The sequence below is a fragment of the Hirundo rustica genome, chromosome 1 (assembly GCF_015227805.2).
Source record: "Hirundo rustica isolate bHirRus1 chromosome 1, bHirRus1.pri.v3, whole genome shotgun sequence".
Classification (NCBI taxonomy): domain Eukaryota; kingdom Metazoa; phylum Chordata; class Aves; order Passeriformes; family Hirundinidae; genus Hirundo; species Hirundo rustica.
Genome location: NC_053450.1, coordinates 21,639,907 through 21,659,121, shown reverse-complemented (window position 1 = coordinate 21,659,121; position 19,215 = coordinate 21,639,907). Strand labels below are relative to the sequence as shown.

General features: G+C 36.0%; 1 protein-coding gene across 8 annotated transcripts in view; it reads left to right on the top strand.

Annotated features, from left to right (window-relative positions):
* VPS13B (vacuolar protein sorting 13 homolog B) overlaps positions 1 to 19,215 on the top strand; it is a 428,881-nt gene that overhangs the window by 350,780 nt on the left and 58,886 nt on the right. For all 8 annotated transcript variants that reach the window (XM_040076409.1, XM_040076406.1, XM_040076434.1 and 5 more), the window contains one exon: positions 13,053 to 13,249. In XM_040076409.1, coding sequence (XP_039932343.1) covers positions 13,053 to 13,249 — 197 coding nt within the window. The remainder of the gene's footprint in view (positions 1 to 13,052; positions 13,250 to 19,215) is intronic.

Here is a 19,215-nt window from a genome sequence, read left to right as displayed (position 1 = left end):
AGAGAATTTTTCTAAATATTGAAGGTGCGTGTTATCTGGTACAGCCAAAGGATAGAGAACAGCTTCAGATTATAAGAGTTGATATGAACTATATTGTTTCTGTTGAACCTTGCTTTGCTGCTATTTCTAAATTGCCCCAAGAGCTGTTTTTCTTTTGCTTTACTTTGTGTTGTTGCAAAGATAAGCAGTCTCACTGGTCAAGTTTCTAATACTTTGTTTTTATAGTCCAAACATTTTTGCTTTTATTTGTGGAGGGAACAGGAATAACTGATGTCTTTGCCATGGGATACCACATGGCATTTCTTTAGCAACTGAAAATAGAACTTGGATCTAATTGTTTGAAGGAAGTGAGAATCCTAGATCCAATCTCATTTGGAAATATGAAAATGAATATATGAAAATATTTCATTGCAGAGGGTGAAAATATCAGAATTTGTTGTTCTTCCTGTTTAACAAACATGGGAAACATCTTCTATTTAATCTTTAAGCCCTTATTGTCCTGTTTTCCCATGTTGCAAATATCCTTTGGCTCTGTGTGATTTACCATTCTTTCAGATAACTAGTATTTGAGGAAACACCTTTCAACGGTGTTTCATAGGCATAGAATGGTATTGATGTGAGAATCATATGTCCACCTCAGGACTAGAGGGAAGTCCAAACTTGGAAAATTTCCACCAAATTTATTCAAAAGGTAAAAAAAAAAGATGAAGTAGCAATTTCATTATTTTTAAAATATTGAAAATTGATATATTGATAATCCAAAAATAGGAGATGCTCTCTGAGACTTTTCCCATTATAACTGATGAAATTTAAATCATTGAAGTTGACTGCTGGTAAGAGGAAGTCTTGTGGTTAAAGATATGTGGATGAGCAACTTTAAAAGCCTATTTTATTCTGTGCTTAAAGAAAGACATGTATGTCTTTTGTTTATGTACACAAAACCAGAGAGAAAAAGCTCACTGATGTTGCTCCAAAAATTTAGTTACTGCTACATTTAGGTCACTCTCATGTGCAGATAATTTCTGTAATAAAAACTGTGCAGGTGTTTATAAATTTGTCTCAGTGAGTATTGACATGTGAAGACTTAAGGCATGCCACAGTTTCCCAGTTTAACATTAAACTATAATCTGTAAGGCAACCAACTCATCATTACTGGGTGAAGGCTGCCTGTTTGCTCTGTGGTGGTCTTGTGGCATGGTAGTTAAAGTTGCAATCCGTGGGCAGTGATGATTCTCATTCCTATGAAATCTGACCATGATTTTCTTTCTTCAAGAATTTTGAAGCATGGTAATAGCCTTCAAGCAGATTTGGTTTAGAATGTACGTTGAAATGTCTCCTGCAGAGATATCAGAATTGTAGAAGATACATGAGCTTCTTTAGGAACAAGAATGGGCTGGACAGTCTAAATTTCAGAGTAAGGGCTTCATAATGTCTCTCTTCATTTCCTAAATGATGAGGACATTGGCTTGGTCTGGCTACTAAGACAGTTGAAAGAGAATTTGTGGTAATTTCCTCCATCCTGATTGTTCTGGTTGCCTTGAAAGTATGGTATTAGGATGAAAGGAGTAAGAGCAATTTCTGATTTCATACAATAGTTTATTATTATGCAGATAATTCCACTATCCCGGAGCATAAATAATAATTGAAGAATCTATTCTACATCATCACAAAGGGCTGTGTTTCAGAACTGTTGTGCAATGTTAAATTCAACTGTGCTTGTACAGTTCCTTGGATCTGTCAGGTCCATATGTGAGAAAGGACAAGTCATCTTTGTTTCTGTGATATTTTTAAAATTCAAAAGAGGGAAAGCAGGAAAAATAAAGCAGGGGAAAAAATCTGTTACTTATTCAGTAGTGACTCTCAGATTGTGCAGATACAGTATGAAGCTAGCTACATTTAGATATTTAACCTCAAAGAAAGTTCTGTTGAATATTTGTGCTGCGGGGCTTAGAACTGTACTTGCTCTGTGTGTCTAGTTTCCCCAAAGTCTTCTTGTGTCTTCTTGCAGTCTTAAGAATCTCAGATTTATGTTTATCTTTGCCTGTGATGTTGTTATACTTTTCTGATGTAATCTAGGTTATATTTTTATATAATTTATCGTTGCCAAGAACAAGGTTGACAGGTTTAGGTTGGCAGGGGAGAGAGCAAAGATTGGGAGGGGCTCACCAAGGTAGGAAAACAGTTCATATGCCATCAGGGAAATATTCTGCTTTTCTGTGCAGGCAGGTGAACAGGACACACAAATTATCTCCTGTACAGCTAGAGGCCTGTTGTATCTAGTGAACCTTTTACAGAGATTCTCATTTATTGTCATTCCATTGTAGAGTTACCTCTCAATGAGGGATGTTGCTGGCACTGCCCCATATCTTAGACAAAAGCTATGTATTGTCACAAGAACATTTACCCAAATGGCATGGATTTAAAAACAGAAGAAAACCAGATTTATCTAATCAAAGTAATCATACAATGTATAATGTTCCAAATTCTGAGTTATCTGATTTATTTAAGATGCATCACTAACACAGACTTAAAATGCTTTCTCTTGGATTGTCATCCAGTGGGAGATGTTAAACAAAAGAAAGATAAACTACGGCATTTGCTCATTTTTCCATATGAAGTTAAAATAAAATATCTGCTGAACTATAATCCTGACAGGTTTTTGTATTTGAGGATGTTTCCCTTGTGTACCTGCCAGGATTCCTATTGCATGCGAGTGTAGTCAGCATTATAACAGCTGATGAAAAGATGAATGTGTGCTGAGGTCTCCTTTTTTGGCCTTTCTTCTTTATATAGTGTCCTAAGATACAGAGCACAATTTAGAAAAGTGGTGATTAAATTAACCAAATCTCAAGGTCTCCTGAAGCATATTTTAGGGCAGTGAGTATAGTTCTGAGGTTGCAAGGGCTTAACTGGGATTTAATAAGGAAAGATTACGTAAATAAAACCACCATGGTAAAATTCACACAGAGCATTTCCAAAGGTGGTGAAATCTCTTTTAGGAGAACATAAAATATTTCCAACTTCAAAAGCTAGGGATTCAAAAGTTTGTCTGTTGCATTGCTGTACATGCGTGTGCATTTGGGTATTTGAAAAAAAGCATTTTCAAGCTTGCTAGTCTGGAATCTGATTTTTTCAACACTGTCAGCCTATAAATAGTCATTTTCTAACACCTTGTGGCTGTTTAACCAGTGGCTTAAGGAAGCATGAGCTTAAGAATGACTGACATTAGACCTACTGTAAATCATTATTCCAGGAAGGATTTGACATGACAGTCAACAGGAAAAGAATTATGATCAATGTCAAAGACATTCATTTTTCCTTTTAACAGAGAATACCTCATTTTTGGCTGACTCTGCTTCCTTTTTACTTTTCATTCCCTGTTGGGGCTGCAATATTCAGCTGGGCATTTGAGAGTCTGGGAAAAGTTCTTTCTGGGAAACCACAAATTTTTGATTTATTTCTTATATTCCCAAAGCAACAACTATTTTGGAAATCCAGATGATTTGTGTCAGACAGGTTAGTGATTTAATATTATGGTGTTACTAGATAATAAGTTGTAAAGTTGAACCATGCTTCTTGATAGACCTGTTGGTTTGCAAGTTATTGAATCTACTGCCAGTTCAATACTGTCTTCAAATAATGAGACTAGATGGATGGAGAAATAATTTATCTGGCTGTTGTGAATTGCTCAGAAGGCAAATTTGGTGCTTTGTCTGCTTTTTAAAGCTTACATTTCTTGTTAATTCAACCTTTGGATGTTATTCAAAATTACTGTAATAGTCATACTACTACTACTATATAAAGATTCTGTACAGTGTTTTTATTATTTCTTGACTTCGTGAAGAGTTGCAACAAGCTTGAAAAGAAACAATTATTATTGAGCATACCTAATCATAAACTAGAAGCGTACCAAATGCCATCTTATTCTAACGTAGGGAACCTCCTTCTCAGCAGTAGATGCAGTGTTTCTGTCCATGCATGAGTACAAAAATGAGAGCAGGTCGTCACGTAAACAGCTGATCTGTGGCCTGTAGGTTTGCTTGTAGCTTGAGCCACTTAGATGATCTGCAGGCAAACAAATTTTCTGATCTGAGTTTTGCACATGTTTTCTGAACTTAAGACTCTGGCTATTAATTATAAGTCTTGTCTTCATTTTCTTGCAAGGAAGGAAATAGGGACTGAAGAAGTTGGAGTCTTAAGCGGATGTTGAAACAGAGCCTGTTCTCTCAGGGAATTCCAGTTTTAAATATTGTTTTTGAACGTCCTTGCCTGAGAGTAGGATTATCTCAGACTTTACTATTTTGTTACTGATTTGTGTGTGTATAATCTTAATTATTTTGCTGTGTGATCTTAGTGTTCCCTGCATCAAGATGAGACTGTATCATTTGTCCTAGAGTTTCTGTGCAGTCTGCGGGGAGTTAAGCGTAACTTGTTGGGAATGTTAATGGAAGTTGTGCATAATTTGCCTGTGCATCACAGTGAAATTTACCCGTAGGGGTTACTGAGCCAGTGAAAATTCTACCGGGTGCCAGAGGACTGACGAAACCATCAGATTATCTTAATGACAGATTTACACTCTCCTCGTGTTCTGTACTCTTCAGATTTTGTGACTCTGATTTATGAAACTTTGCAAACCCAAGTCCTTACGGCTGTACATTGACTTTGTGGTACTTCTCATAAGAGTCAGGCTTTATTGTGGTGAGAATATGTGGTCAAAATATCTCATATACTGAAAATCATAAGGTAGTTTATGTATTAATAGACTGCTAACCTCAATGGTCAGAGGTGACTACATTTCAACATCATAGTGCTTATATTATTAATAAATAGTGAAGCCTAGAAAATTAAAAACCTTTAATGAAATGTGGAAAATAGTTCCTGTATCAGAAAGAGACAATAAGGGTGTTGCAAGAAGTAGGTGAGTCCCTAATGTAAGATCTCCAATCAGTATACTTTTGTTTCTCAATACTTGAAACAATACATTAGGATCTAATAAGTTAAATATTGTTACTTTTGCTGTTCAAAAGGCAAGTGATCATCAGATAAACTCAGTCTTGGGGTGAATGACAATTAGTAGAAAAATTTGACACTTAGCAGTACATAATTTTCCTGTTTAGAATTCGGCAGAAATCTCAGTTATAGCCTGGCGCTATTCTGTGCTTTTTTAAAAAAAAAAGCTGTTAGTGTGTTTAGAGTAATTTTTCCATAATGAAAAAAGCCAATATCTGTGACAGATTACATTACTCCACACACCTGCATTTGCTCTGAACCTGCTAGCCTGATAAATTGATAAGTTGGTCACATGTTGTTTTAAAAAGGCAAAGAACATAGTTCCTAATAAAGGAATGCTGCATATTTCTTCTGAAAGGTTAAAAAGCATTTCTCAGGGCTCTTAAATTACCATATTCTGATACCAGGGGAAAATAAAACCTGGGCTTAGAGTCGTGTTTGTACTTAGAGGGCTTTCCGGACAGGAAGGCGATCTTGATGCAATTCAGTAAGCCACAATACCAGTGGGGCATTACAGGTGAAAAAATTGCAGCTGTACCACGCACCACAATGTATTACAACTGTACAGTGGAATATTTCCTGTACAGAAATAGGGCTTGGTTAACTTTGTTTCCCAAGAGTAGATCACATTAAAATGTTATAAAATCATGATTTCCTGCATTTGAATACTTGTGGTTTCTCAACTGGTTCCAATATTACAAAAGGTTTTTTATAGCTTCTATTAGTTGAAGATGTATAGAAGCTTTTTTCCAAAGTCAGCTAAAAACGAAGTTATGTATTTTTAAAGAACAGCTTTTCTCAGAAGACAACTTTTCTCATCTCTTTATTACAACTCTGTCTGATGTTTATTTTATAAACTGTGGGACAGATGTAAATTTAAATAAAATGAAATAAATATACTAATAGGACTATTAGTATATATGTTAAATAGAGTTGAAAGAGCCATGGTATCTGTTATTACTCAGATAGCCAAATAGTAGTTATTTTCATTAATCAGCCAAAGACCTCACTATAGATAAAGGAAAAAAATAAATTAAGCAGATATTGCATATTAAATTTTAGAGTGAGTATTTGTAATTTAAATGTCCTAGCTTTAGGACCAAATTTATTTTAAAAAAATTCAAAGAGAAGTAAAAGAATTCTGGTAAGAAATTATGTGATATAATTTTGAAAAACATCTCCGTTTAGGGTGTCTGATTATTCCAGAGTTGAAAATTGAGACTGTACCATAGTGGAATATATTTTACTGCCTGAAATATACAGGTATATAACACTTCAAACTGCTGTCAAAGTACAGAAAACTAATGAAAATACAAAGGAGACTGAGGTGGGTGGGACAGCAAATACTTTGTACAACTAAATTATTTTAATCCTAGTACTACTGCTAATCCTAAAACCACTTATACAAGGCTATATTTTTACTTCACTGTAAACCATCACTTTTTTTTTGGTGGTTTGGTTGTTTTGTTTCTTCCTTCATGAAATGGGGATGTTGGTGGTCTATGGCTGTGCCAGGAGAGTCTGTTTTCTACACAGATATGATAATACCTTAGCTCTGAGGAAGGTTAAAAAATATTATCTATCAAACAAGTGGTTTGTTGCATGATTTCACACTGTCAATCACACAAGATACACAGGAATGTGAATGTTGAAGTATCCTACATTTGCCCAAACTCTAGGTGTTCCACTGGTCAGATTGATTTGTGTATGTTGTGTGAACAGTATATTACAAACTTCTATTCTATTTAGTATTTTTCATTTGGGCATATTTTCTACATATTGTATTTTTCTACAGAGTTCTTTTGCTAGTTTTATATAAATAATACTTCAAAATGAAATTTAAAAGTAACGTTCCTGGTAGTTACTGCCAAGACTTTTTTCCTTATAAAAATACGGACAAAACTTTTTATTTCCTGCTACTGCAACTTCTGTTCACCTAATGGGAGAATTGTGTTTTTAAGACAGTTGGCCCTAAACCAGTAAAATACATTAATAAAAGAATAGTTTTATTACAGAGCAATGAGTTTATTCCTGCTCAGGAAGCTGAAGTCAAAGTCGCAGTATGGGTTGGTGTCTGACTCAGTGCTAGTTTGTGTTGTGTTCTGCCTCATTCACTGAGGTGGCCCTGCCTGGAGAAGATAAAACACACACACACACTTCCTGTCTTCTGTGTGCTTTTCTTTTGTCTAGTGGTTGTTTCTGGACCAAGAATAGCTTAATTTCCAAGTGGAAGCGCCCACGATCTGAGGGACTGACATTCAAGAAATGAATATATCTTCTGTAAAAGCTTCTTTTCTTGCAAATACATCAATCAAAAGGAAGCATCACTGTAAGAAACATTAGGCACATCCTGTAATCTGGCTGTTAATATCTATCTTTCTTTCTCAACTGGACAAGGCATATTTTGCAGCCTAAGAAATCTGCATTTATATAGTTTTAAAGTTGATTTTTTTTTATACTGAATTTTAAAATCATGTGCTTCAGTATTTAAGTAATAAGACATAATACTTTTATACAGTCTTAATTCAGCAACTTCAATGAAGTAGGCTGATGGCTGTAGCTTTTTCCCACAGACAAAAAAGATGGGATTAGTTAAGAAATGGAGATATTTCAATTATTTTTCTCCTAGTTGGAAGTTATGTCCATGTCTGAGACCTGTTACCATTCTGACAAAATATATAGTGAATAGTAGGTATGATCATTGATGGTAATGTGGCAGGTTGTGGCAGTCCACTGATGTTGGTTCTCTGCTCAGCTGTAGAAAAGTGCCTGTAGACAGATAAGTGGTGTGCACCCAGCACTTTTCATGTCCAAATTAGCCTAGTCTAAAGCTGGGAGGATAGCATCAGCTCACAGGAAAATATAGAAGCATGTTGTGACCTTGAAATTCTTTAAAAAGCACTCACAGGTCAACACTCATCTCTCTATCAAGTCCTAGTATTACACATAACCACACGTGGGAATAAGGAGTATCTGTAAAACACAACATTAATAACACAGCATTAACAGACTGTGTAGCATTTCTTGACCCCTTAGTTTCCAAGTTGGAATTGAATTATTCTGGTACTGATAATGTGTGACACAATATATGATGAAGAAGAAAAAAACACTGTCACATTGTAATTCTTCAGTGGGAATACTTCATGTTGCTTACTAACATTATACTGTATTGTTGTTAGGTTGACAAGGAAATTACTTGAAGGATGCAGGATTTTAAGAGGATTTTCAGGTTTCTTACTGTTTGGATTTTTTTCAGGGATGTTTTTCATAAGAGTGTAATATACATTAATTTTTTCATCTTAAAATAGAGTGAAATGAGATTCAGAGAAAACAGGACTCTGCTCTCTTCTAATTAAAAAGATTTTTGCTCCAAGGCAGCTGTTTCTGAGCAGTTGTTTGTGTCATGTACTTTGCCAATACACCATTTTCCTTCTTTTTCCAAACACTGCCATGCCATTTTCAGATCTCCAGTGTCTATAGTTCACAGCAGTAAGGAGAAAAAGGAGCAGCCTTCATTTTCTCTGCTTAGAGTTTAGGCTCTTTCTTACAGCTTTTCATTTCTGCTCCTAATCTCTGTTATTAAACAGAGATGCTGCTGAAAAGTAATGTATTTGACTGTGGTTTTGCTCCCTATTGCCATAATCATCCTTCTAAATAAGTATGTTTGCTACAGTGAGTGGTTTTCTAGCAAAACAGAGCTTGGAGATCCTTGGTTAAATCTGAGCTCATGGTTAAATAATACTTTTATGCACACTTAAGTGACAGGTGAATACAATCACTGGAATTAAAACTGTCTTTGAGAGCTATGGAAGAAGAGAAAAAGCTGCAGGGAAGTGTCTGCTGGAGAACCAAGCTAGTTGTTAAGCAAAAAAAATTAAATATTTTTTCGTGTTTGCTGTTATACAGGCAGCCATAGTGGTCACATTTTCTAAGAGGTAACAATTATATGAATTATAGTTTAGGTTTTATTCAAACATTTTAAGTTAAAAGCACCATACTTACTCGACATGAGGGGATTTTTTTTGTTGCAGCTAGTTCACTTATTCCCACTGCTAATGACTCAGTTCTGGCATTATAACCTCTTTCCAGGCTTTCACAACTATTATTTTTGGCAGCTGATATTGCCCAGAGCTACCATCTTTCCTTAAACTTATCCAGATCAGGCATTAGTAATAAAGCCCCTAGAAAAAATAAAGCTAGATATGTAGAAATCAAAGATTCTAAGTCAACTAAGTCTTTTGCAAGCTTCCAACTAGAAAGTTTGCAGTTCGTGTAGTTCCAAAGCATGAGCTGTATTTTGTATAGGCAATCACATAATGTGTGTCCTTGATTTCTTATTTCTCATGTGCAGATGACACTTTGAAACATACCGTCTCTTGCTGTGGTAGATTTCTTGACGTTTTACAACATAGTCCGAAAAAACTGTAAACAAAATAAAGAGGAATAATCTTTTCTACTTGTTGACCAGTCTGCATTAACTGTTTGTTCAATGATGTTTTTTCTGGCTACTCAGACTGCAGAGTTCAGCAATCATTCCTGTGCCTTTCCAAATTTTTCATAATGCACTTTAGAAGTTGTCATGCAGTAAACAGAATCACAGAATGGGTAAGGCTGGAAGGATCCGCAGTGGATCCTCTGGTCCAGCCTCCCTAGTCAAGAAGGGTCATCCCAGAGCACGTGGCACAGGATTGCATTCAGGGGGTTCTTGAATATCTCCAGGGGGCTCTACAATCTCTCTGAGTCACCCACACAATAAAGGAGTTCTTCCTCATACTCAGATGAAACTTCCACTGCATTAGTTTATACCACAGACCACAGCCTGAAGGCGAGTTATGAAGTTATTACTCCTTTGTGGCATAAATATTTTCATCATTTTACTTTGCCATCTTCTCCTCAAGAGTAGTTTCAATAGATCTAATACCTTGTGAGTAGGTGGAAATACTGAAGTACCTTGTTGGTTTTTTGGGTTTTTTTAAACAGGATGTGTGAAATCCAGTTTAGGTTTTTTCAAGTTTTGCTCTGCCCTTATTTTGAATCTTTATTTTTGATCTCTCTTTATTATTTTCCTCTATCCTTATCGATAGTTTTATGGGTTTTGTATTGTAGTACCACTTAGAAAATGACCTTACTGTACTCTTGAACTTGTTCTTACAGCTCATTAAACTTAGTGGGAACAGAATTCATCACCTTGTTTAGCCTCCTTTAAAACACCCATTTCTTCCTATTCTAATCCAATTCTGTGAGATTCTCATTAAAGAAAGAGTTTTGTTTCTAGAGGTAATCTAAGAGAACTAAACACGCTACATATGATAGCTTTGTGAGACTTTCATTGCACACATGTTAGTCAATAACATTGATGAAAATAGGTAATTCAGATTTTGATAGACATTAGGAAGCACAAGACCAAACAAGTATTCAAATATATTTAATTATTAATTATATTTCATATTAATCAACTTCCTAAAAGATTGTCAAGGTATTTTAGGGACTGAGATATGCAGAAATAAATACTGCTGTATGTAAAGTATCTTTGCAACCATGAAAGGCTGCAGCCTTTTGTCAGAAATGAAATGGATCCTTTTATAATTATGTAATTCCAAGACTTCATGCTATAGGAAATAGGCCACATATTGCAATATTTAACTAAACTCAAATGTTTTATCACTGGAGATAAAGCAGTAGAGATTGTGAAGGTTTAAAAAAAAGAAGTATGTGAGCATGACAACAGATGATAGAAGATGCTCTTTATGTGTTCCTAGTTAACATAGGGGAGTTCTTTGGAGGTATCCAATGTATCCATAATTGCAGGGTAGGAACATTGCTGTGGTAGTGTAGCAGTCTTGAGTGTTTTCCCACAGGCCTTAAACATTCAAATAATTTAGCACTGAGAAGTTCTGAAAAAAATCTAAAAGTCTAGTGGCGCTGAGAGCAAAAAGAATCACTTTAGTGTGGATTTGAAATATGGCCACAAATTTAACATGGTATTTCTTATTGCTGCTGTTGTGCACTGCACTATTGTACAGTTAGCAGCAGAGAACCAAGAAAGATGTTTTCTTGTTTATCAAGCCCATCCTTCTCCTACTGGGCAATGCTTGTTATTTCCTCCATCTAATGAACAAATCAAGCTTTTAAAAGCAGCCCTCATGAGCACCAAGGTTGTCCTTGCATGTCCCCCAGTTTCTAGCCTTACACTTTATTAATAAGGAAATTCAATTTTGACTCAAAATTTCTATAAACTTTTCTTCTAATAAATGTTTCTCTCCTGAGGTGTCTGGATGGAACAATTATCTTCCTGGTTTTTAATTTCATTTAGTCTTCAACTCTCCACAGCAAGAGTTAATACAGTTTTAAGATGAAGCTTTGGAAACGTGACATACTCCAGATGAGTCCCCACTGATGTCTTATACAAATCAATTAATATTTGTCCCTCACTTTTGGAAATATTTCACCTGATGTCTATCAAGATGGTATTTACTTTTTCCAGGCTTCATCATGCTGCCTCACACTTTTCCAGCTGACATTTACAGATTTTCACCCTTTCCAACTGGATATGCAGCTTATAAACAAATGTGTTTTTATCTTTACACGACATGTGGGTTTTGATGTTAAATCAATCCCTTTTTCTCCCACTTTAATCTTCAAAATTAAATCAGCTCTCCTGATTGACACTGCTGTGGTACTCTGTGTTACACACATTACTGGCATCAGAGGTTCACTGACAGTTATCAGATTTATTTTTTTTTTTTTTATCCTATGTCTTGAACTAAAAAAAAAAATAGTGAATGTGGTTGCTTTTTTTGGTCTTAACATATCATTGTGTCTTGACATCTGTAGTTAAAATCCACCTTTCAGGCTCTTTGGTTCCACATGTTAATTCCTCCAGAATTCTTTGGTGATTATTTATGTTCCTTTGCCCTCCCCAGCTTGAACCATTGAGCTCCCTGAATTTTCCTTCTTAACCTTCATTCCTGTTAATTAATCAGCTTACTGTCATCTCCATCTGCATCATAATCTTTACCGAATAACAAGAAAGAATGCTTACAAAACTTGTTCTAAATTTACTTGCATCTCTGCCACATTCTTACTTTTTTCTTGGTTATTTATGTATGTATGTCTATACACAGGGGTAAAACAGGTAATAACACATACATATGCAGTTTTTTTCTTACTATTTGCTTTATGCCAGCTTGACTTTTAGTAATTCTTGAGCATGTACAACTGCCAAACCTGTGGATTTCTGTATCTTAATTCTAAAATCTTCATAGGTGGCTGAGTTTCCATTTGCTTTCATATTCTCATTCTCACTTTCTTTCTGTTACCAAAAAAAGAAAAAAAGCACATAGGAACCTAGGATACAACCCTTTACAACCCTTAAAGGTCTATACTTTTATTAAAATTGATTTTCTATTGTCTATAGAAATGCCTATAATAACTTTCTCTCCAGTTCAGTGATACATCCTGAAATAACCCAAGTGGATTATTTGCGGACTTAATTTTAGGGATGTAGTTAAACAGAAGCCCCTATGTATTTATTTGGTTTCATTTGCCTGTATTTGTCTAAATAGTCCTTGAAAGAAGAGATCATCTGCTTACAAGTGCTTCATTTCACCCAGGATTTATAGCAACGTCTTGGCCCCCCACAAAACGTTGTCTATTACAATTTTTTCTCTCCATCATTGGTTATTTTAATAAACTTTTATTGTTATGTAATAAAACTAAAACAATGTGTTTTAAAAAATTAATGACGACTAGAATTTCTCTGATATCATGATGTGTAGACAACTGATGGATTTTTTGGCTGCATAATACAAATAATATTTATATTATATAATTGGAAGTGTTAATCTGCAATGATGCTCTAAAATCATTTTCATTTACGTCAAGACAGCACAAGATCTGAGTAATGGTTACAGTTAAGATTTTCTAGATGACCATTTACTTTTATTTCATTTAATTAGTTTTACACTTCTGACATATAGATTAAAATGCATTATATTTGCAATCAAGCATAAAGTAATTATGCCTTCTCCCTTTTATCACAGATTCCTTGCAGCTTGGAGTACTGGGATGAGCTTCAGAAGTCATTTGTTGCATTCCGGGAGTTCAGTCTATCAGAAAGCAAAGTCTGCGAGCTGCAGCTGCCCAGTATCAGCCTTGTGAGTGATCAGAAGGAGCTCATAGCCTCTGACCTCTGGAGGATTGTCCTCAACAGCAGCCAGAACGTGGCCGATGACCAAAGGTAATTTGGAAGGAGGACGGAAAAAGACATCTAGTGCTGGGCTCCTGAGAAATCTGTTTCAAGAGACTTAGAAATTAGGATCCTTTTTTTGTGTGCCATAAGAGTAGTCCATCCTGTGCGAGTGGCAGACTGTAGCTCACTTCACACAAAGGCATGGAGTGTGCACACCAAGAACTTTCCTTTAGGTTCAGAAGCAGCCTGGCAGTATCATAACCATCCATTTTCTGAATGCCAGGTTTACTGAAAAGTGCAGACAAGCGGGTCCTGAGACCTCTTAGCCTGCATGAGGCAGTAAAATCAGCTAGTTAACAAAAGAAGACTTAGGTGCAATCCGTTCTATAATGTAATAGTAAACATTCTTCTTCCATACAATACCTCCACATCACCTTGATTCTCTCCTCAGTACAAGTCAATGACTATTTTAAAGATATTGAACAAAATGTTACTATTTCTATGGTATTGCATTATTATTTGCACAGATTGCTTACTATGTTAACAGGAAAAAAAATCAATCAGTGTTTTTAAACACTGGGGATCCATTTTTCATTATGTTTACAGCTAGAAACACTGTGCAATGACAGATATTTGCTCTGTTTACATTCATTCTATTTTGGTTAATATGTAGAGTGAAAGGAATGAGTACAAGTTCTGTCCGGGAACAGAAGTGGAATTGCTTTCAAAGACCTGTTTAACATTTTATATTTAGTGCAGAAAACACAAAATTACTCTCTTGGATCATTGGTATTTCTTGCTGCTTGTTTACAAACCCAGGCTTCAGTGGCTATGTAGCATCATCCATGTATGTGTTGAATGAAGCTACAGAATTCAGAGAAATCAGGGAATATGAGCATGGCTAACAAAATCAATGAAGAAAATTAAACATCTGGTTTCCATTAATAGTATCAGGTTGGAAATGATTTCTTGATGTTAATTGTGAAAGAATGCATTTTTATCATTGAGAAGTTAAGTGTTTTAGACAAGGTTAATTCCTCTGAATGTGGGACCCTGGCAGAATTGCCTTCCTGGTCAGCTTAACACCACAGAAATGTGAACTCGGTGGGAACTGGAAATGATGTAGTGAAATTTAGTAGATTTTTTCATCAAGGCATTTAGTACTGTAGTCATGTTTATTGTTTTCTGCTTGAATAGGGTTTATCACTGTATGCAATGTTTCATTCAGGGAGCTCTGATAAGCTAATGAGCTCTAATTGTTCAGAAACAACAGGAATTAAACTGAAGCATTTGCAGTTCACTGCACAAGGATAGCAGGAGAGGAATGAAGGCAGCAAAAAACATTTACCTCACTACTGGAGCATTTGAAGGTAAATAAACAGAAGAGAAAGAGGAAGTCAAAGGAGAGTTCCTTGAACTGACACCTACCTATCCAGAGGCTGCAGAGTCACTCGTCCTGATACTCTGTTGGCCTGGGGAATTCATAATAGCTTTAAGAAGTGTAGTTTATACCTATGTGAACTAACAGTAGACTGGATATTTAAAGATTTGTATAGGTCAGGGTGAACTCCAGAAGCCAGAAACCTGTGGGATATACAAGGCAACCCTCTGATTTCAATCAGAGGAGAGAAAAAGTTATACTCCCTGCCTCAGAAGTGTTTTTAATTTGGAGGTATGGGTTTGCTCTCATGAGGTCACACCTGGAGTACTGTGTCCAGTTCTTGGGGCCCCAAACTTAAGAAGGATGTGGACCTGCTGGAGTGATTCCAGAGAAGAGCCACAAAGATGATCAGAGGGCTGCAACATCTCTCCTGTCTGAAGACAGATTGAGAAGCTTTGAATTTTTCAGTCTGAGGAAAAGGGAGCTCCGAGGAGACCTTAGAGCAGCCTCTCAGGGACTAAAGAAAGCTGGAGAGACACTTTTTACAAGGACATGTAGTGATAAGGGGGGATGGATTTAAGCTGAAAGAGGGCAGGTTTAGATTGGATATTAGGAAGAAATTCTTCACTGTGAGGGTGGTGAGGCACTGGAATAGGTTGACCAGAGAAGCTATGGATGCCTCATCCCTGGAAGTGTTCAAGGCCAGGCTGGGTGGGACTTTGACCATCCTGTTCTAGTGTAAGTTGTCACTGCCCTTGGCAGGGGTGTTGGAACTATGATTTTTAAGGTTCCTTTCAACCCAACCCAATCTCTGGTCCTATGATAAAAATTCAAACTGATCTCTCCAGCTTCAAGCAAAGATGCACTGAAAGCTTTCTTAAGGATGGCTGCAGGAAGAACTGGTGTAGAAGTAGTCCTGACCCATCTGGAGTGATCCTTCTCAGAAAAACTTAATGGGTCAAAATAAGAGCTACTGTTCCTCACATATTAGGCTTTGATCTACAGCATTTGAGTCACAGTGGCTTTTTCTTGGAGACAGTGCAAACATCCCAGTGACATGTCACTGACCTGGAGGTTTGAGACAGCACCCAAGAACTGAATGTGTATGGTTACAGCCACAGAACAAAGTGAAGGTAATGGTTAAGCCCTAAGGGATCATGTTCTGTTGAAGGGAAGCAGGTGGTGACAGAAACTGTGGACCTGCAGAGAAGTTGAACCTTTCTAGATGTCTAGTGGCTTATAGGAAGTCCACGTTGGCAGTAACTTTGCTGAACTGTGGCTTCATCAAAAACACTGCTGCTGGTATGGATAATTTCTTCTCACCAAGCACTCTGAAATATGTTCTATATTCTACTTAACCAAAAAATGCCAAACTTTCTTCAGAAAGAAACAGTGCCCATGTTGTGGTAAATGTCAAAGTCTTGTTCCTAAAGCGATCATTTAACATGGGATTTTGCAGACTTGTGGGAAGAGCCTCAAGGCTTAATGCCAGTGCTGAGTGTTAAACCAGGGAATTCTAATGCTGAAGGATCTGTGAGGGTAAGAAACAAAGTCTGTATAAAAGTTTTCCTTTACACTCATGAAGATTTGACATTAATTACATGCTGGAACTGTGTGATTGATTAGCAATTATAATACGCTATTAATTGTAAAGTATAAAACTGCTTAGTCTTGTTGAAGTTTATCTTCTTAGTTTGACGTTGCATTTTGGGTCAGACTCTAACCACTGCCATATGCATGCAGCTGCTGCTCAATGATAATATTTTTTCCTTAAAATTCTGCAGGGTTGGGGTTTTTTTGTGGTAACCTCTGTGATATGCTAATTATTAATAGCAGAGAGCTGATCCGTTGCGGTTTAGTACTTTATTACTGATTCCTAACATTGGTTATAAGGTATGAAATTTAGGTGTCTCATATGACAGGAAAACAACAAGGTTTGTGAAAAGATGTAGATTCAGCTGGTATGATGAGCAGTAGCTGGCAGAGTGAAATAGAGAAACCAGTAGTGAATATGGGAATATGCAAAGATGTCATAATTCAAATCCTGTGGTATGCAAACTCTTCTGAGATTGATCAGGAACTAACTGGAAGTATAAAAATCAAGGAGCTGTCGGTGAAGGGCATAATAGATTCATTTGTATTGTTTATTCTTGAGAAATTTTTATCCCATTCATTATTTCTATGTATGTATAAGGTTTCCATGAGCATTTATGAAAGTTTATTCAATGAATGAACAAATTTGAATTACTAAGTGAAATAATTTAGCATCTCTTTGGGGCTGTAGTACACTGTTTATGAAGGAAATCATATATGGCATAAATGACTCTTTATGGAAGACCTTAAAATGGGATTACAAGGAAATTATCACAGAATAAATTATTTTTATGGGTTGCATTTGCCTGTTGCAGGACTAACAAATCATAATTGAAATCACTTTTTAAGCTCTGTTTGGTTGGTGAGACACTAAAGCCCCTTCCTGGTTTGGTTGGGAATGATTTATAATTTTTTTCTTTAAATGGGTTACATTACAAGATGTTTTATATACTTGTGCATCTTCTGTGTAATTTAAACAGTATTTTTATAATTAATGACACACAAATGTAGAATAGTAATTGAAAGTGCCTTAAGATACAAACCATGAAACAAGTACAAAAACTTTTAAATAAGCCTTAAATTGCTACTTTTTAAAAATTCAAGTGAGGAATCATGATCATGTTTCTTGCTAATTGTTTCAGCTTTTATTCAAAGTAAATGATGTGCTGTATTTTGACCTCTAACAATTTGGGTTCAGACCAGCATTTGAGTCATAAATTAAATGAGTTAAGTGGTCTCTTTCTTCTTCCCAGTGGATATTTTCCCATGTTGTAGTTTCATCACAAATGGCAGTTTTGGTTTAAATATTCCTCTCTTAAAATAACAAGAATAATGCAGGTCACTGCTAAGTCATTGTTCTCAGTTGCCATATGTTTAACTTGAGCTACTTTGCGTGATGTGAAATATCATAATTTATATGACTTCAAATGTAGGTATTTTCCATTTTAAATAGTCTGATATTTCCCAGCAGTTTAAAAAAAAAAAAAAATCTGGTAATAAAATCCGGTCAGTTTTATTTTTAATTTCCTCTGATTTTGCCACATTCCTCCTTTAGCATGATGTGCCAAACCCATAGGAGTAGAATCTGGTTCTTCCTCTTCTTTCACAGCTGAAAAATTGTGGACAGTCCACACTTCATTTTCTAGCTCCACGGCAGCCCAAAAATGTGGGGGTGTTTTTATATTGTATTCACTTTATGAACAAATTTTGATTTCACAGTCACATCTTCTGATATTAATGCTCTTACTGTTGTTCACCAAGACTTAATAGAACTTTTCCTGTATTTTCAGTTAACACTGCTTTATTTGCTGTTTGTGCACAGCATGTGATAAAGGGCTGTGGTTTTTTTAATTTTTGTGCTCTCTGCAAAGTCAAAGGAAAAAGTGGCAGTGCTACAGGTCTGATGGAAGTCTGCCTAGGCAAAAAGTTTAAATAGGGTTCAATTTAAAATCAAAGGGTCATGGCAGTGGCTACAGTTCCTCTTTAAAAACTGTTAATTTATATTATGACTTTTTATCACAGTTGGCCTTTTTAAAGAAAATACTACAATAATTTGACTGCTGCTTTTAGTATATTTTGTACTGTAGCTGGTTTATACTGTTACTGTCTTCTTACTTTCGTAATGACAAGGCGTCTATAATTCTGAATATGCTTTCTGGTTGAGTAAAAATCAAATGGACCCCTCACAGATAAAACAATTACACTTCAGAAAAAGTCTGGGAAGATGGGAAAACAGTGATGAAAGATCCTTGTTGCGTATCTTTTCAGATGGCTCCTAGAAGGCTATTTTCTCTCTGTAGAGACTTTACCTTCTAAGCTGTGGTTTAGGAAGCACTGTCCTGCTCCTCTCAGTCCTTCACTGCCAGCACTTGTCCCTCCCTAGCCAGGGAGAGGATGCAAGGCCAGTTCTGTCCCATGGGGCAACACTGAACCACCCTCATTTGCTGTTTCTCTCTGGTTAAGTTTCTAAGCATCTGGTTGGACTCTGAATTTTGCAGGGTTTCGGTGCTGGGCCTTTTTTGGTTTCTAAAGTGACTCCGTCAGGAAACAAAAGGCAGCTTTGAATCTTTTTGTTCCCAACATTTCAAATTGCCGAGTATTTCCTCTGTATGATGTGTTGCTTGTGGGGCAATAAAAATGGAGAAAAATATGGCTAAATGCTTTACATTACCTCCCCGGTGTGAAGCTCCTGCCACATTTCCTTCTGCATCAAGCATGTCCTGTTGCTCTGTCATCATGGTGTTTATGAGTGAGAAATTACAGAAGTTCCACCACAGTAAAATGCTCAAAGAATAAAAAGTAGATATATAAAATTTGACTAAATAAGAAATTGGAAGGTTTTGTTTGGTTTTTATTCTATGAAAATAAGCATCTTCAAAATATATCAAAAGATAAAAATGCTTAGTCACAGGTAGACGAGTCAAGAAATCAGTTTCTGAGGAAAAGAAATATATATTTTCATATATATAACCTCAAATATTTATATAACCTCAAATATCAGAAATAAATATCAGAAATATATGGTCTTCCTCTTTACTGC